Source organism: Podarcis raffonei, chromosome 7 (genome assembly GCF_027172205.1).
Source record: "Podarcis raffonei isolate rPodRaf1 chromosome 7, rPodRaf1.pri, whole genome shotgun sequence".
In the NCBI taxonomy this organism is placed as follows: Eukaryota; Metazoa; Chordata; class Lepidosauria; order Squamata; family Lacertidae; genus Podarcis; species Podarcis raffonei.
Genome location: NC_070608.1, coordinates 90175822 through 90195200, shown reverse-complemented (window position 1 = coordinate 90195200; position 19379 = coordinate 90175822). Strand labels below are relative to the sequence as shown.

Here is a 19379-nt window from a genome sequence, read left to right as displayed (position 1 = left end):
ACTGTATGTGTGGGGGTTTGTGTCAGCGTCACTTGTGTGGGTTCTCTTTCTGTTCGCTTGTTATATTTCCTTGGTGGGGAGAGAGGTTGGTGGTGGCCTAGCGTTTGGTTGGTTGTCTTTAGTGAGATTTGTTGGGGGGGCATAGCTGTCAACGCTTCCCATTTTTTAAAGGGAAATTCCCTTATTCTGAATAGGATTTTCCCTTTAAAAATGGGGAAAGTTGACAGCTATGGTGAGGAGGTGGATTCTTGGATCAGGCTGCATTGGTTTTCTGATCCAGTGTTTCTAGATATTGCACTTTGTGGCATGTATGACTGATGAGCTTACTAATGTTTTATTATTCTGTCTCTTTTATAAGGCAGAAACCAATATTTGTATATTATTTGATTGGTCATGATATGTATTTTAGTAGACGTTTATATACCACCATCTTACAGCCCGATGTTCATCCAGCTGTACTTGGTAGTTTAGAATGTAAGCTAGTAAACACACTAATGCACAAGGAACAAGCTCCAATCCTAGATGCATACTTTCCTGGGAGTAAGCCCAAGTTAATTAGGTGGGGCTTACTTCTGAGCAGACACAGGATTTGTGCCACATGAACTGCAGCAGTGTGTCATTTTCCTTTTTTAAACTCAAGATTATGACTTACCATGTCAGTATTTATGTAAGAACCCTTAGAAGAAAATAAAGGGGGAAATAGTGAAGCAGTAGATAGAAGGGATGGGCAAAGGTCAAGGGAAAGAGGGCAAATACCCCAAGTAGTCATATGGAATTTCACTGGAATAATTAAGATCTTTAAATATTGTCAACTCAAAAGGTATTCAGATCCTTAACAGACATATTCATATCTGTGCTTTGACCCATGTTTTATTAAGACTTCTTCATTAAGCATTACTTGGGGCTGAAAGCTGTTCATTTAATTCACCCATTAGTGAACTAGGGGTGGATGCAGCCTTATACTTCTAGTTATGTATAAGTTTCAGAATGAACTGGATCACCTTTATACATATGCTCGTTTCATAGAATTGTAGAGCTTGAAAGGATTCTGAGAGTCCAGCCCCCTGCAATGAAGGAATCTCAACTAGATCATCCCTGGCAGATGACCATCCAACTTTTGCTTTAAAACCTCCAAGGAAGGAGAGGCCACCTTCTCTCATGGGAGTCTTTTCCACTGTTGAACAGCTCTCAATATCTTCATAAATGTTTTGCAGTGAATGGCTTGGGTTCAGGCTATTTAAAAGACTGCCTTCTCTCAATAAGACCATCACTAGAAAGCTGGGTCGGGAAGCCTTAAGATCATTACCACTCCCCAACATTTCCCCTTGGCTGCTACCAGGGCCTCCTTGGAGGAGAGATGCATATTCTAGCCTGGTATGTGAAGTTGCCTTATAGAGTCACAGCGCTGACTGGCAGGAGCTCTCCAGGGTTTCAGACAGGAGAGGTTCTCAGATATATTTGGAGCTTTTGGATGCAAAGCATGTGCTCAGCCACTAAGCTATAGGGACCTTTCTCTATTTAAATTTAGGCTGCTGTGGTGTCTTGGTGCAAGGAGACCAGGAATAGCTGTGTGGGTTGGGTTAGGTTAATGCTGTTTTTGCATTTCATATGATTTTACTGTGAAACTTAATTTATGCTACAATTTGTTTATTGAAGACTTTTTTGTTTCTGTTATGTTGTGGGACAAATTGGTTTTTCAGATAAGATGTTGCATTTTAGCTTTATTGTGAGTCACTCTGGGCATGGGCAACTGTGGGAAAGTTAGATGCATGTTCATTTAAATACTTATATACTACTTCCCAGCAAATGTTTCCATAGCAGTGTACAACAGGAATATCAAAAAAATGTACATGCAGGCGATTCTTAACTTACACTAGGGTTATGTTCTGGGAATAGTGCCAAAGCCAAGACTGCATATAGTCAATACACATTGGGTTCAATGGCAGGTAGGACTGCCAAAGTCTTTTTCCTCAGACACACACACCCTTTCTATTTTTTAATTTTTTAGGCAAGTGCATAAAACTGAATGTGCAAGCTAAAAGCACATATCTTGTGAGTTGCCAGTCCATAACTATCTAAAAAATAGATCTTAAAAACATCAAATTATGCAGATTCCGTATAGTATGTAATATAAAATGGCTGAGTTAATCCTGAAGGAAAGTACTCTTTAAAAGATGTATTCAACAGCTACCAAATAACAAAAATGCTCGGCACTTGCCTAAGTTCAATCTAGGCCTGATTCCACAAAGCTGCATCGACAACACTAAAAGCTGTCAGGCATAAAAACAAAACCCAACTCCAACACCAGCCTGCTTGCTACGTAAGATCTGTTGCAAAGGCTCTTCTTTAACTCCCAACAATGTCTCAGGCAAGATTAGATGCTGTGTATAAGAGAACTTTATATCTAGTTAAAGAACTTCCTACCTCAGGAAATACATTTGGGTCCTTCTTTTTCTGTCTTCCATCAAGACCAAGATTTTTATTATTCAGGAAGGCCATCCTGATTGTTTAAGCAGTAGTAGTGCTTGTTTTTAGAATGCTTGTGTTGTTATTTCTGTATTGCTTCAGGATTCTGGTTTTTATATTTTTGTAAGCCACCTCATGAGAAGAGAAGACTCCCTGGAAAAGACCCTGATGCTGGGAAAGATTGAGGGCACTAGGAGAAGGGGATGACAGAGGACGAGATGGTTACCAGCATGAGGGAGGCAGTGGAAGACAGGAGTGTCTGGCGTGCTCTGGTCCAGGGGGTCACGAAGAGTCGGACACGACTAAACAACAACAACAAAGCCACCTCAAGCACTGTGCACAGAGTGGGGAGGATGGGATATTAATAATCTAATTTAAAATAATACAAAAATTAACATTTCTTAATATAGATGCAACACCAAGCAAGCTGAGATAGAACCAAAACAACACACGTATTTAAATAAGCATAATGCAGAACAGGGGAGGGGAGGGGAAAATCAGGCCCAGGGACCAAATGTGGCTCTTCAGGCCTCTCTGTCTAACCTATGGGCCCTCCCCCAAGCCACACCCACTCCTCTCCCTCTTTCTCCAGACCACATCCTTCCCTGGGACTTGCTCACACACCCCCTCAGTGTTTTTGCCTGGCTGGAATATATCCCTGAATTCTGATGATGACTCTGGCTTGAGAGGGCGGAGCATAGAGAGGGGTGTGCGAGTATGTTTAGAATTTAGCCTACTGGACAAAGGGCAAAACTTACATTCAGTGCTCTGCCCAATAGCTCCTTCCACCACTGGCATGTGCCCCCACCCCACGGGATTGCCCATAAAAAAATATAACCCTTGGGCTGAAAAAATGTTCCCCCAGGAATCAAAAACAAAACCAAAAACTATGCAAAAGATTATGAAAGCTATATATAGAATTAAAAAGATGAGGGATGGTTAATTCTGTACTAGTCACTGACATCAAAATTCTTCACTTTCCAAAGTGTAGGACTCTTCTAGCTACAGACCAGCCAAAGAATGTGCTAGGCTCTGCTATCTTCTTCTGAAGGTTGATTTGTGAACACCATCTCTACAAGAATCTGTAAGCCAAACATGCACCAAACCAAAGCAGGGACATATTAGCTAGCAGTGAATCTCATTTTCTTACCCACGGTTCCCCAAACTTTTCATGTTAGTGAAAAGTTTTTTCCCAAACTTTTCATGTTAGTGACACACTGTTTAGACATGCATCATTTCACGGCACAGTAATTCAGTTTTACTAGTAAACCAAAAGTTAAACTAACCCCTTTCCAGCCTCAGGAAGAGTGTGGGGAGCGTTTGTGCGAGACACAGTTTGGAAAGCTCTGCCCTACACCGTTTCCATCAAAATCTAGTTACACACATTTCATTCCAAAACAGTAAAGCACAGTTATTGGACACTAGGTGGTGCTGCAGTTGAAGTGGATGCAAGCTTCTTGGCTTCCTAAAACAATCTAAAGGAAATCCCTACTCATCACCCCCTTAAAAGCTACACTCAGCTACCAGAAGCCCAGCATCCTATTCTTGTTAACATCTAAAATGCTCAAATACCATAAGGTCTCCCTTACCACTATAGTTTCCCCCCAGATAATTACAAGCAACCTAAGTTTCCGGCAAATTCTTGTGCTGGAAGACAAACTGGGTCAAACCTAAAGCTCTAGCCACATGGCAATAAGCTATGTCGCATGCACATTTGGACACATGCAGACAAATAATGCCTTGTGTTAACCCTCTCCAGCCTCTGAAGTTTTAAATCACTAGCACAGATCAGAATTGGAGCTTTACCAATAATAAGCATGCATGGAAAAGAATTAAACCACTTCTTAACCACACTGATTTCAAGTACTATGTTGCCTGGGCGGAGATGAAGAGAAGGGTATCATTAAGGGGCAGCTGGTCTGCATTAAGTGATTGCTCCTTTAAATGGCAGGAGAAATATCAAGCCATCAGATCTTTCAAATACTTTACATTGAAAAAGACAACTTAAGCCACCTTGCTGAATAATAATCAAATGGTAAAGAGAGATGAAAAATTCTACTTTCCCTACGTGGAAAATAATTTGAAAACATGCACTTAATGATATCAGTGCACATTCAAGAGTGGCAGACCCTCACTTCCCTAAAAAGCCTCCTTGAAGGTCAGGAGCCTTCCAAAGTAGTAGCACCCTATGACACAAGAGAGGGGGACACTGGCAAGAAAAGTCAGTCTTGGTCTTGGTCTTTGTTTCAGTCTCTCTCTCTCTCTCTCTCTCTCTCTCTCTCTCTCTCACACACACACACACACACACGTACCTACATGCATATGCAGAGATGTACACACAGAAGCACTTTGCACTCACGAACCTCCCTGAATCCTAGTCTATGTTGGGAACATGGTATGAAAACAAAGCTATTAATATCCCAAATTTCTATTTCAACATGCAAGTTTTTCTATTGTTGCACGTAAGTTTAGATTCCCTAATTTAAAATCTTATCATCATTATGAAATCAAGATTATGAAAAATGAGAACTCTATTGTGTGGTTAACTGAAAATTGCCCTTTCATCCTTTTTCAATATTGCTGTACGATCTAATCTCAAAAAAGAGGAATGACAATATATCAAACTTAAGCACACCATTCTCTTCTCAGTTCCTGTTATCTCAGATCTCCTAAATTCCAAGTATTCCTTCAAATAGCTGTTTCCACAAGACACTTAAATCAGTTTTTGCATGCCCAGCACCTGTAATTCAGAAGAAATGTGGTCTACACCACAATATAGAAGTGGCTTGCCAGGTGACTATCTTCCTGGCAGGTGAGTCACTGTTGCTTACCAAGAGGGCGAAGATGAGAGGAAGCAATGCAAACATATTAACAGGAGCACTGGGCTGGCTCTGCTGGCACATCTGCATTAGACTGACCTCCCCACCCCTCCCTCTCTTGGTAGTAAAAAGTGACCCATCTGCTAGGAAGCTAAGGCAACAGCTCTGCCATTAGACAGAGAAACACAATTGCAGAATTCTCCTGTCCATGATGAACTGGCAAAGCAGCACTGAGTACTGATGCACCTGGCAGGAGAGAAGGTAACAAGGTGACATGGTTGATGATGCCTTCCTTTCTGTATTGCTTGTCCTGGATTTCCTGCCTCAGCTACCACTTCTCCCCCTTCACCCCCAGACCAGAAAAGTGAAAATGATAGCAGACCCAGGGGGAAGCCCAGTTGGCACAAGAGTACACATTTGTCTGCCAGGAGGCTTTCTTGTCAACTGTCTCCTAAAGAGGGTCTCTCAGGAGAAGGGAAAATATTCAGCTGAGAACAGCAAGCCAGCAGATGGAAAGGAAGGGCCTGGCAGTGAGAATAGAAGCCAGATTCTTCTGGGCTCTTGTTGGGACAATAGCTCCCTACTGAACTCCAAGTCCTGCTCCAGCTGCTTCTAGCTCAGCTGCTGCTCCAGCCCTGGGTGCTGGTCACAGATAGGCATAAGCGTGGCTGAATCAGACCCATGGTCTACAGGTTTTTTCTTGCACTGAAGTAGTTTGTGCAAACAAAACGCATAACATTTGAAGTAATCCCAACAATATGAGCCTACACCAATGGTCGCTGTCTGCATTTATAATTTTTGGTTGTCCCTCTTTGCTCTGAAGCTAGTCTCTACAGGCTCTCTGTCGGCACAGACCATTTTTAAAACAAGGAAAAAACACAGAGAGAGAGTCAGCACTGGATATATTTGGAGTTAATAAAAAAAGGAGGTGAAAGCAGCTGCCATCTCATCATGTCACTTCCCTGCTTAATGTAATAGTGTGCTAAGCATTTCCCTCTTTTAATTTTAGGCAATAATTAATTGAGGATGGGGAAAATATATCATAATTCAACAATTTTAAAATTCCACTGTTATCCTATCTATTGCTGGTTTGGAGTTAGGGCTAGTTTCTCCTCCCTAGAATACTGACTGATATGCAGAAAGCAGCCCATCTGAATTACTGAGGGCAAAAGAAGTAAGGGCAACACTTCTTAAATAAAAATACTTCCAACCCAACTGCAGAGAAGTTTCAACAACAGTGAACAGATATACCTGGAAGTGAGATCTACAGGTATAGGGTGGTATACTACTCCTAGTAGTAGTAGTAATAGGGAAGTTACAGAAGCACTAATTTCTCCCATGAAAAATCCCAGCAGCAAGGAAGCACCAGGCAGAGCTGGGCTTTCTGTGCTGAGTTAAGCCTCCAGAGGGTCCCAGCCCATATGTGTACACACAGTGTGTGTGCCAAGCTGGATCTTTGACCCGGGCGAAATAAAACCTACACTAGTGACCAAAATTGTGGAAACCTTTTGGGGGGAAAGTGTATTTCCAAGGTTTGATGGCACATAACACCACCTTTTTTTTAGTAATACCTTAAAATTATATATTAATGGAAAGATAATTTAATGAAGAATGTAATGCAATAACTTTTATGAAGGATTATTTATTACAACAGCAGTCATTAAGAAGAAACGTGAAACACATAGAAAAAATCAGATATACAAACATTCTCGTGCCAGTTAATACTAGTTGGGTAACCTTTAGCTTTGATTACAGCCTTAAAACTCCTTCCCATGGAGTAAACCAAGGTTTCTTTTAGTTCTGCAGCTGTAATAATGTGAAACCAAGATTGAATTATTGTCTCTATTAATTGGGCTTTACTGCTGGGTTGCTTCTGACTAACAAGTTTCTTTAGTCAGCGCCATAGATTTTTGATTGGGTTAAGGTCTGGGCTATGTATTTTTTGGCATTTATATTCCCATTGGGATGTGGGTGGCGCTGTGGTTTAAACCACTGTGCCGCTTGGACCTGCCGATCGGAAGGTCGCAGTTTGAGGCCCTGCGACGGGGTGAGCTCCTGTTGCTCAGTCCCAGCTCTTGCCAACCTAGCAGTTCAAAACCATGCAGTGAAAGTAGATAAATAGGTATTGCTCTGGTGGGAAGGTAAACGGCATTTCCGTGCGCTGCTCTGGTTTCGCCAGAAGCGGCTTAGTCATGCTGGATCACATGACCCAGAAAAACTGTCTGCGGAAGTGGACAAATGCCGGCTCCCTCAGCCTGTAAAGCGAAATGAGCGCTGCAACCCCAGAGTCGTTCGCGACTGGACTTAACTGTCAGGGGTCCATTTACCTTTTATTCCCATCAATGAGACAAATTCTGTCCACACCTTTTGCTGTCATACAACCCCAGATCATAACACTAACTGGGTGTTTCACGGTAGGTGTAATGCAAGTAGGATGTAAATCTTCTCCGATTCTTCTCCTCACGTATTTCATGCCATATATATATAAGTGTAAGCACTTTCACATTAAAAATCCAAAACAGCTATTTAAAGTAGCATGCTTCCCCCCCCCCCCCCGGATCTATATTTTCAATTAAGGTGTTTATTCTTTGTATAAGGGAGGAAGTTCTACATTTATTTACAAGAAATGGATATCTGTCAAGGATGCTAATGTGCACACTATCCACAAACCAAAACTGCCATGATATCTTGGATATTCTTTATAAACAAACATAATTAGCTGCCAGAAAAAGAGGTCTTAACAGGTCCTGATGAGACCTTATTGCAAAATATTTTTAAATTATCAGTATGCCTTTGTAACTGAGGCACAAACCCAGCTTTTTGTCTGGCACAATTTTTCCTCCCTTCTCTTATTCTAATGATACACATTCAATTACTACAGAAAAGAAAAGAGTCAAATCAGAAACATCTGTAGTTTGCCATCTAATTACTGATTCTTCCCCATGGAGACTGACCTTTGTAACACCGATACCAAGACCTGAAAGGCTAAAATAACAGGATATTCACAAGGTTTAAAACGTATAACATGATTACAAGGAATTAAAATAGGCACTGTTATTTTCCATCTTGGTTTATGTTAACATAAGCGTGGACTTTATGATCTTGCGTTTAATCTCTGTGCTCAGTATGTAGTAGCTGAATTTACTCACTATTAGGGGAATTCACAAGCTGCTGAAATGCAATGTTTTGATTATATAATAAAGTCAAACCCCGCATTTGAGGCTATTATGCAGCCATGACTTTTACCTGTAATAGGAATCTTTTCCACCAGGCTTTCTTCCTTGCTCTCATCTTCACACCAGCTTGTGACTTCTGTACGTGAACACACACAATAATGAAGCACATTTCAAAGTCACAGTGATCAGACCAGTTTGTTTTCTTTTTAAGCCCTATTCCCTTTCTTTTAAGCCCCACTTTTGTTATGTCTTGTTTATTGATCTAAAATGTCTATTACAGTTCTTTACAAAAGGACCCTACTGTGAACTTTAGCCAAATATGCTGTTGCTGTATCTCTGTGCAACTGCCAAAGAGAACAGTAAACTGGCAAAATACCTTGAATAGTTTAGGTCATGAGACTTTTTTTCTTTTTAATTGTGATTACTTCACCATTTTGGCTATTAACCCATTTTCAATATTTGATATACATAAAACAACTTTACCCAGAAAATTAGTTTAAATCATAGCCCCTCTCTTTTATCAATAAAAATCTAGGAAGGCAACCTAAACAGCATTGCTTATGTTTGCCATGTAAAGGCATCTGGGTCCTAATTGCTCATCTTTTCGGGGCTTTGATGCAAGGACACATTGAGTCACCATCTCCCGCTCCTAAATCAAATTACTTCCTTTAGCAAAACAAATTCATCTAACATTCATTTAATTTTTTTTTAAAGCCAATACATGTTTTTCTCAGTATGAAGCTTCTTCTAAAAAGGGGGGGGGGAATTTGCCTATGCTTCCTTTGCACTAATAAGCATGTTCCTAATACTGTATATATGTTCTTCAATGTTTTGTAGAGAAATGCATTTTACAATCTATAGGTGTTTCCTTTTCATAACATGTTTTAACGAGTTTATACATGATTCCATTTCTAATTCACACCAGAAACAGAACACACGATTTTCCGAAACACAGAAATTACTACTGTAGATAAGCCACAAACAAAAACACCTTACTCAAAGATAAGTTCAAATATACTTCTCTATTCACTTCATATAGCCAGGACTCAATTGCACACATGGAGCTTCAGAGGAACTGGGGCTGCCTTGTTTTAGCTTCATACACCTAATCCTGCATTTATGAGCAGGGTAGCACACGAGGACTCTTATACGTCCACAGTGGGGAGTGGGGAAAATATATCCTGCAGTTTTCACTACTGCATATCCTGAGGTATTATATTATGTTATAATGTGTTATAGTATGTTAGACTAAGAATGAACCTTAACAAAAATTACCCTTTTCCCTTTCAACATTATTACCAAGCTGTTGTTCATATCTTCCTTGCTTTATTGTGTTATTGTTTGTTTGCATATCACAAGATGTTTTATCGCTACAAGCAAGTGAGCTGGCTTCATATTCTACTGAAAAGCTTCCTTTCAATAATGATGTAGCCTACAGAAACAGAAATAAAACTGTATGATTATAACAATAACAATAAGTACATTACTATTCCTTTTTGTAACCCGTTAAACAGGAAAATGTTTAAAAACTGCTGTTGTCACAATATTTAGCAGCATTATAACAGTAAATAGAACAAGAAATAACATGTTTAAAAGAAAAAGAACAGCTTAATCTCATTCAGGTTTTGCCTTAATATATACACTAGTCAATGTGTCTCATACACAATTTATTGTATTGTTGCTTCGTAGGCATTCTGGAAAACCAAACTTCTACTGTCACCAATCTGTTTCTTCAAGGTATATTTTGGAAAGAACAAAAGAAAATGAAACAAGAACTGACCAGGCCACGTTGCTCGTGGCTCTCCAAAGTCAATATGGTACTAAGCATGTCTTTCACTTCTTGTTCGAATAAAACATTGTACTTCTTCAACAATAAAATATGTTCACTTAAACGTTTCCATGTCTTAGCAAAATAAGATGTCAATTCAGACCTAGGGAAAGATAAAAGCAAATATGGTAGACAAAACAGAACATACCACTAAAGATGTAAGACTATCAATCTTCACTGTTAGCCAAATAATGAAATACAAATTTGTTTATTTAATAAAAACACCATTAACTTATTTTCTGAAATTCATATTTGCTCAAATAGACACTAAGAGAAGAATTGAAATTGCATGTATTTTAACTCATCCCAAGCAAAACTTAAAATTAAGGTCTGTATAATTAGTATCTAAATATTAGTGGTCAGTATAGCATAGGTAGTAGCAGAGATTGTAGAGTTGGACCAAGGAGACTATGGTTCATATTCACATGTCCATGTAGCTCACAACCTAAGCTATCTCACCGGTAAGTTCAAATGTGGGTGAGATAGCTTAGGTTGTGTGAAGTGTGGGGCAGGACCAGTGATTCAGCCCCCCGCCCTGCAACTGGTGTGAGGGATAATGCCTGAATATGGCTTACACATCATTGTTTAAGACTCAAGATTATGAATTGCTTGAGTAACTGTTTCTAGATCCCTATCTCAGAGTTACAGCCCTGTCATCTACAAGCATTGGTGAAAAGCAGACCTCTTCAACTTGAATAAAAATTAAAAGATAAAAAGCAAGAATAACATGGAACTGCAAACAAGACTAAAACAAGCAAGCAGCACAAGAGGAGTCCTGCTTTCCCATCCCTCTGCAGCACTCCTCTGAGGATCCAGAGCTATTCGCCCCTCTGGGCCTGGCACATAGCATCAGTTTGCTTCATGAACCCTAAGTGATTATAGACAAGGCATAAGCTTTACATATAAAACACAAAACAATTGTTCAGAATGTCCTTCAAAGCGGCAATACTACACACACTTACCTGGATGTAAGTTCCACTGAACACAAGAGGAGACACGCTTCAGATTATGCTGCAAAACAGGGGTGGCTAACCTGTGGCCCTTCGTGTTTTGTCACCTGATCTACAGCAGGGCTAACTTGTGGCCTCTTAGATGCTGTTGAACTCCAACTCTCACCAGCCCGTCACCATGGCTGATAGGCAGGGATGATGGGAGCTGAAGTCTAGGAATATCTGGAAAGCCACAGGTTAGCCATCTCAGCTGTAAAATCTTTAAACACTACATTTTGAATGGTTAAATCATACACATGATATTTCAGGTATATGAAGTTCCTCCCTATAAATTCTCTGATTTCAATAGCATGACCAAAAATAATGTGAATTGTGTAAGTCTTAACAATGATCATACCTATCATGCTTTTCATCCAGCGTCCCACTTTTGTATTTAAGCGTTTTCTCTGGTAGAAGGCATCTATCAATTGTAAATTTCAATAATCTCTCAAGATGATGAAGGACAAGTGCTTCACATACCTCAAGGCCTTCTGGTTTTAAGCTGCCAATTTCATTACAGACACTATAAAACAATAACAGGTGCTTAATGAAGTATTTGCTTAAAACCATTAATTATAAGCACCATTCTTATCCATGTAATCTATAATAGTTCCCACAGCAAATGGCTTCAATATAGACTGTAAACAGCAAAGTTAGAAGATATTGAATATCATCTAGAACAACCTCCTCATGTGTGTGAGCAACGCAGCCATACGTCTGGAGTTAAGGATTGCATCATTGGAGACTGTCATCTGGAAGCGAGTCTTTGGCTATTGGCTGTCCAGCTGGCATAGGCTTCCCGACCATTACCTTTTTCAGTGCCTCTTTGTCAATCCGTGGGTAGGAAAAATCCATGCCAAACTTCTGAGCATCGGAATTTCCCCAGCGGACTCCTTAAAGATGAACTTACGCTCAGCCAAAAGCCTTATTGAGCAAAGATTAGCGGACATTGAAAATCAACACAACCTCGCCAGGGGTGGGGGTGTCTGCTCCCCCAGGTATCACGGAATAACCCCACCACTTGGCCTTCCATCATACATGTCATCTCTTTCATCAGTACCACACCGACTTGCATTTATTCGTGCAAGGTTCAATGTCCTTCCATCGAATCAGCTGAGCCACAGATTTTCCAAGGGTTTGGTGTCTCCGCTATGTGTGTGTGACGGGGAAACTGTTGAATCTCTTAAACATATAATGTTCAACTGTCCCCTACATAGCATAGCCAGGACTAAATTCCTGGGTCCTGCTTTACTGCGCTTGGTTGGCAGGCCTGTTGAGTCACACGCCGCACTGCTTTTGCAGGATACAGATCCTTCTGTAACTCTGCAGGTGGCGAGATTCCTGAATGCGGTTATCTCACACTCAAAAACCACCAAAAAACAACAACAGCAGCAAAACTAATCGGACTGTTATGATGAGAGTGCATGTCGGATTTCGTCTTCAGTTTCCCTTTTCCTGTGATCCGTCCCCTGGAGCTCTCCTGGCCCCAAGCTGTCATTTGGCTCTGCTCAATGACCCACCCTTGCATCGTGGTGTTCACCTTCTGTTGTCGGATATATCGGTTTTTATGTCTCTGTGTTTTTATGTTTGTACATATTTTATGGGCTAATAGCCATAAATAAATAAATAAAACCTCCTCAGTTGTGAGAGCCAGTGTGGTGTAGTGGTTAAGAGCGGTAGTCTCGTAATCTGGGGAACCGGGTTCGCGTCTCCGCTCCTCCACCTGCAGCTGCTGGGTGACCTTGGGCCAGTCACACTTCTCTGAAGTCTCTCAGCCCCACTCACCTCACAGAGTGTTTGTTGTGGGGGAGGAAGGGGAAGGAGAATGTTAGCCGCTTGGAGACTCCTGAAGGGGAGTGATAAAGCAGGATATCAAATCCAAACTCTTCTTCTTCTGTGATACAGTCATACCTCGGGTTACAGATGCTTTGGGTTGCGCACTGCACCAAACCCAAAAGTACCGGAATAGGTTACTTCCGGATTTCAGTGCTTGCGCATGTGCAGAAGTGCCAAATCACGATCCGCACGTGCACAGACGCATGGGTCACGGGTTGCAAACACTGCAGGTTGCTAACGTGCCTCCTGCACGGATCACGATCGCAACCCGAGCATCCACTGTACTTTTATTACCTTAAAAGTTATTTCCCTGAAAGTTAGTGTTCTCCCCTTCTGATGCCAAAAGAATAACCACAACTAATGTCATGATTCTCAGTTCCTTTCCCTCACTGTGAGAAGTGAGGTTACAGGGAACCAGGCAGAGGGCCTTCTCGGCAGTGGCGTCCGCCCCATGGAATACCCTCCCATCAGATGTCAAGGAAATAAACAACTATCTGACTTTTAGAAGACATCTGAAGGCAGCCCTGTTTAGGGAAGTTTTTAATGTTTGACCTTTTATTGTGTTTTTAATATCCTGTTGGAAGCCGCCCAGAGTGGCTGGGGAGGCCTGGCCAGACGGGTGGGGTATAAGTAATAAATGAAAATTATGATAATGATGGTGATTCAGTAGAGTAACTCCCCCAGTGAAGTCTCCTTTGAGGAAGTATATGGTGAGATATTTGGAAAGGACGATTCTTTCTTTTATTTCAGGGCTTGAACCCACAGAGGGTTTTGAACTGGAGTTCAAGGGAAATTAGGAGACTAGTCAGTCATTTCCAACAGTGTACTCCTTTCAAGGGGAAAACACACATACAGTTATTTCACTTATTTTGGCATGGAATGGAGAAACACAGCCTGCAGGGGCCTGAACTGGAGTCTGCCCAATGGGACAGTGTCCAGGTATAACCATCATATCACTAACCTTAACCAGAGTCATGAATGTTTAGTTTTACTGTGCATTTCAACTACCGTATTTTTCGCACCATAGGACGCACTTTTTCCCCTCCAAAAATGAAGGGGAAATGTGTGTGCGTCCTATGGTGCGAATGCAGGCTTTCGCTGAAGCCTGGAGAGCGAGAGGCATCGGTGCGCACCGACCCCTCTCGCTCTCCAGGCTTCAGGAAGCTATCCGCAAGCCTTGCAAGCCCGGCGGGAGTTCCCGCGGGCTCACAAGGCTTGCGGGCAACAGCCTGCAGCCCCGGCAAGTGTCCGCAAGCCTTGCGCGCCGGCGGGAGCGCGCGAGGCTTGGGGCGGCAGCCTGTCGCCCGAAGCACGGGGAGCCCTCTGGAGGGCTCTCCGTGCTTCGGGAGAGTGTCTGCAAGCCTTGCGCGCCCGGCGGGAGGTCCCGACGGGCGCGCGAGGCTTGGGGCGGCAGCCTGTCGCCCGAAGCACGGGGAGGCCTCCGGAGGGCTCCCCGTGCTTCGGGCGAGTGTCTGCAAGCCTTGCAAGCCCGGCGGGAGGTCCCGACGGGCGCGCGAGGCTTGGGGCGGCAGCCTGTCGCCCGAAGCACGGGGAGCCCTCCGGAGGGCTCCCCCTGCTTCGGGCGAGTGTCTGCAAGCCTTGCGCGCCCGGCGGGAGGTCCCGCCGAGTGCGTGAGGCTTGGGGCGGCAGCCTGTCGCCCGAAGCACGGGGAGGCCTCCGGAGGGCTCCCCCTGCTTCGGGCAGGTGTGCGCAAGGCTTGGGGCGGCAGCCGCGGCTGGGGGGGGGGAATAAATTTTTTTTATTCATTTCCCCCCCCAAAAAAACGAGGTGCGTCCTATGGGCCGGTGCGCCCTATAGAACGTAAAATACGGTAATTTTGAACATTCATGAGGAATCCATGTCTCTGAAGCAACCAAATTATCTGTGCCACACATGGATTCTCTCAAGCAGACTGCTCATGTATGGTGATCACTAACACTTCTTTGTAGTGATTTGTAAGCCACTCTAGGAACCTTTTTTAGCTGAAGAGTGGGATAAACAAACAAACTCACTGTTCCTAAAGGAAAGCAGAAGTCAAGCACAAACTACACCTACCTTAAAAGTATATGTAACAGGATGTAATGGGCCCTGAAGTATAGGGGAAACTTTCTAAAGGGCAGGAGAGGTGGGAAAATCAGAATACAGAAATGGCAGGGTGAAGGGAGAACATACACACTTCCTGTTCTGAATCATCACGACCTCTTTGATAGCTTATTTGCAGGCAAGATTTAAAATGTGATGAAACGTGAATTAGAAACCCCAGGCAGTGGGAGAGCTACTTGGGAAGATTTGCAACATGGAAATGGAAGGTTGAAAAAGATCTAAAACCTCCGCCTATTCCTAATTCCCACAGGAAATGGTGTTTTCATATTTTAATTGGGGTGCTGTTATATGCATTTAGATTAACTTTTAGTTTGGGATTCAGACACAGTACTTGAGTTTAGTGCAGGGCAATTCAGTGTGGCAGTGAATGCAATTCACAGCCAGCAAGAGAAGTTGCTGCCGAGCTCGATCCAGAAATCTCTATAGAGGTCAGAGAGTATCACACAACCTGCTATGAACTGTTAGTGAAAAGAGGCTTCCTTACTGATATAGCTGGTCCCCTTTTAGTTCTCTCTTTAGGCTAGAAGACACATGAATCAGGGACTACATTTAGCCTTCCTTAAGTATTTTATTGAGCCAAGAGTGTTTGCAAAAGGTAGTTTCAGCTTCTAGTAATATCAGAGAATAATTTTCCCATGGGTGTCTGGGTCGTTCCACTTACTCCAGAAGGCAGAACCTATACAAATCAGACAACTGTTTGGGACACAGCATCCATCTCCCTGTTTCTGTCCAGCCTCATCAACAGGCTCAGGCAATGCTGTTCTATAGTTGATCCCCTCCCCCCGTTATTTTTCTCAATTTGTTCACTTCTCCCTCATCTTATGTCCTTTCTCCTTATAGCTCTGCCCTTTTACTGTTCTCTAAACAACACATAAACAAAGCCTGAGACTTATGGGAAGAGTCTAGTTATGAGAGTATGTCTTTGGACCCTCACACAGGGGATACCCAGTTCTCTTTCAGGACTGTTCTGAGGACCATTCAGAGAGGCATTGCTAGGGCTTAGAACTATTAGCGCCACAAACTGGGGGGTGGGGAAGTGTACTCAAGTGGCAGGACTGTTCCCCTCCTGAGGGCGTATTGCAGACGGTGAGTGAGCTAAACTCAAAGTCATCCAAGCCAAGTGAGACTGTTTCAATGAAATCCTACATGTTGCCTAAGAAAAACCTGAAGAAAGCCCTCACGAATGCTCCTGTGGCAGTAGTAGTGTCTGGGACAGTAGTATCCAGTAGTGGAAATGAGGTTTTAAAACACCGTAAAAGTGATACATTTTGCTTAAGTCCTATGAGGCATTTGCTCCAGCTGTCAGGACTGCAGCTTTTATTTTAATATTTGTCAGGCCTTCTCTCCTTTGGATGAAGAAACTACACAGAGAGGTCCCAAAACCAATCTTAAGATCAAACAGGATATTAAGAAGCTAACTGAGACTGATGCCTTTATAGTGGATGTTGGTTTAAGACTCTTTGCAGTTTACTCCCAGGTTCCTGGCTGGATTAATCCAAGATTAATCTGCCGACCACTCCATTTAAAAGGGGGCAGGCTATTTGGCAAGGCTCTTGAGGAGGATAAAAATAAGGTGATCCAAAGAAGAAAAAAGCAGATTGGGAATAGTTCCTCTCATCTCTTTAGGCAGTGGTTTTAGGGCCAAGAAGGCAGAGAATCAGAGCAGAGCCAGATCCCAGCCCAGTGAACAGTGGTCCCAACATCAGTGTGAAGCTGTATTACATCCTGAACCTGTGGGAGAGACACTCTCTCACACACAGGGCGCAACAGGTATATGTCCTGGCTTCTAGAGTGATCAGGAGGAAGAACTCAGGTAGGTCCAATGTTCCTTTTTGCTACTGACTAAGCCAGGGGTTATCAACCTGGTCCCTACTGCCCACTAGTGGGCGTTTCAAGATTCTAGGTGGGCGGTAGGGAGTTGTACGGCGCAATCCTCCTTCCATTGAGCACTGGTGGGCAATAAGGAAATTTTACCATCAAGAAAGATGCATTAGTGCGCGGTAAGTATAAAAAGGTTGACTACCCCTGGACTAAGTCATGCATGTGGTAAAAACACAGTCCACATTGCTGGCTAGCAGGCACATGAAGAATAAGGGTTAGAGCTGGGTGTGTCCCCTCTGCAAAAACAGTCCTATAAATTCTTTTTTCAGATTCAGATGCATTAATGCTTGTTTTGTTTTGCTCACACCCCTCAGGGAGCAAACTCCAAAAGAGCTCTGCATGGACAGTGACACTGCCAGTAGCCAGAGAATCAGGGGAAGAAGAGAGGAAGAGAACATTTAGTTGTATTGCTCATCTTAAATAGTAAAAGTCACTCAAAATGCCTCAGGCCCCACAACTGAGGGGCAGGGTGGGGGTGCCACACACAGTCCCCGCCCCCACCCTGCTCCAGCTTAAAAACAACAACAAAGACTCTTACCCACCCCCAAACAACAAACAAAAAGAAAAGCAAACAAAGCCACTTTGCACACTCTGAAACAGCTGTGTATAAAGTTCCAAGGACTTAATTCTCTTTTATATGTACCCCAACATACATGGCTGCTGCCAACTTTGTGATGGCCCCCCTTCTCCCTACAAGAGCTATGTGGCTGCTCCCCAAAAGAGCATGCTTAGCGCACAAAACAAATATCATTGTTAAGAGTTTCCACCTTTACATTCTTCTTCTCTGCAGACTTGACCTGGCTGAGAGCCACCCAAGGAAACCTTTCCCACTTATTAAATTCAACCACAGTTACCAAAACAAGCAAACTACACAGACAACAGATGAGAGTCTCGTGGACTGAACTGGAAACTAAATCAGTGACCTTATCCTGCTCAACCCAAATGCATTTGTAGTTCTGGGAGGGGACCTCAACACCAGATTGGGCCCTAATGACCACATTCTCTCTGAACAGCACAAATGTCCTCCTCTCAGCCGTGAAGCCGATGGATTCCTCCTCACCCGCTGCTCAAAAGATCAGAAATCAAACTTTGCAGGCCTCTGCTTGTCTCAAGAAGCATTTAGGCTAAACATCTACATTTTAAATGGTGCCCTTGAAAGCGACTACCCAGCTGAATTCACCTACCTATCGGGCTCCGGAATGAGTGCTATGGACTATATAACTGTTTCTAGGGACCTCCTTCCTTATGTTAAGACGCTAAAAGTTATGCCCAAATTTGGCAGTGATCACTTCCCAATTCTCCTTCAGCTAAAAGCCTTCACTCAAGAGATACCTGTACATACTGAGGACTGCTACCAGCCTTTCCTAATGCCAGCAGGAAGAACTTACCATCGACCTCATCTAAGCCAAATGATAACTGAAGTACTGGCCTCAGATCGCCTGCAGTGCCCTGATATCTGCTGAGTCTCCTGATGCACTCTTGGAAAACTATAACACCCTTATGCAAGAGCTCCACCAGCTCCTAATCTGGAATAATAGCACACGCTTGAGACAACAACAGCACCACTCCAAGCCATGCTTTGACAAGGACTGTGTTAATGCCAAAAAAGTTCTTGCTGCCACTTCCAAGGCTTATGTATCCAAGAGCAAACCAACAGCTGCAGCAGAAGAGATACTATAAGCATCTGCTGGCACAAAAGAAAAGGGATGCCATGAAGAACACCTGGACACGACTTATCCTGGCAGCCAAATCCAATGATTCAGCCACATTTTGGCATATTACATCTAGCCCACAAAGCAATGGCCCAACCATGGTGGACTTTCACATCCCCTCAGAGACCTGGGAGGCTCACTTTCAGGAACTCTACTCGGACACCTCTGCTAAAAGTGGAGACTCTAGTCAAACTATAGAGAATCTGCCTATGTGGGCACCAGTGATGGTACCAATAGATTAACAACCTGGTATCTCAGCTAAGACTGGGGAAGGCCCCAGGGGAAGACCTAATTCCTCCAGAGGCCATTAAAAACAATATGGACTTCTGGGCCTCTATTCTGGCCTCACTCTTCACCTGCATTGACACCTATGGCCGAGCCCCCAAGGACTGGGGGCTTGTAATCATTGCCCCCATATATAAAAAAGGAAAAAGGGATGATACTGCCTAAAATGTTGTTTTTGTTTCAAACTTTGCAAATTTTGGACAAAATGGATTGTTTCAAGAAGTGGCAGAAAGACATTTCTAAATTTGTCTGGCAGGGCAAGAAGCCTAGAATAAAATTTAAGA

The 19379-nt window shown here is 42.9% G+C and overlaps 1 protein-coding gene across 12 annotated transcripts in view; it reads right to left on the bottom strand.

The window, feature by feature from the left end:
* KIZ (kizuna centrosomal protein) overlaps positions 1-19379 on the bottom strand; it is a 69536-nt gene that overhangs the window by 17848 nt on the left and 32309 nt on the right. For 10 of the 12 annotated variants that reach the window (XR_008331654.1, XM_053397493.1, XM_053397496.1 and 7 more), the window contains 4 exons: positions 11637-11801; positions 10242-10392; positions 9737-9893; positions 8532-8597 (listed from right to left, as the gene is read on the bottom strand). Coding sequence is in view for 11 of the 12 variants with exons in the window: in XM_053397493.1 (XP_053253468.1) it covers positions 8532-8597; positions 9737-9893; positions 10242-10392; positions 11637-11801 (539 nt within the window). In the remaining variant the exon portion in view is untranslated. The remainder of the gene's footprint in view (positions 1-8531; positions 8598-9736; positions 9894-10241; positions 10393-11636; positions 11802-19379) is intronic. The other 2 variants (XM_053397497.1, XM_053397490.1) reach the window with 1 other exon arrangement.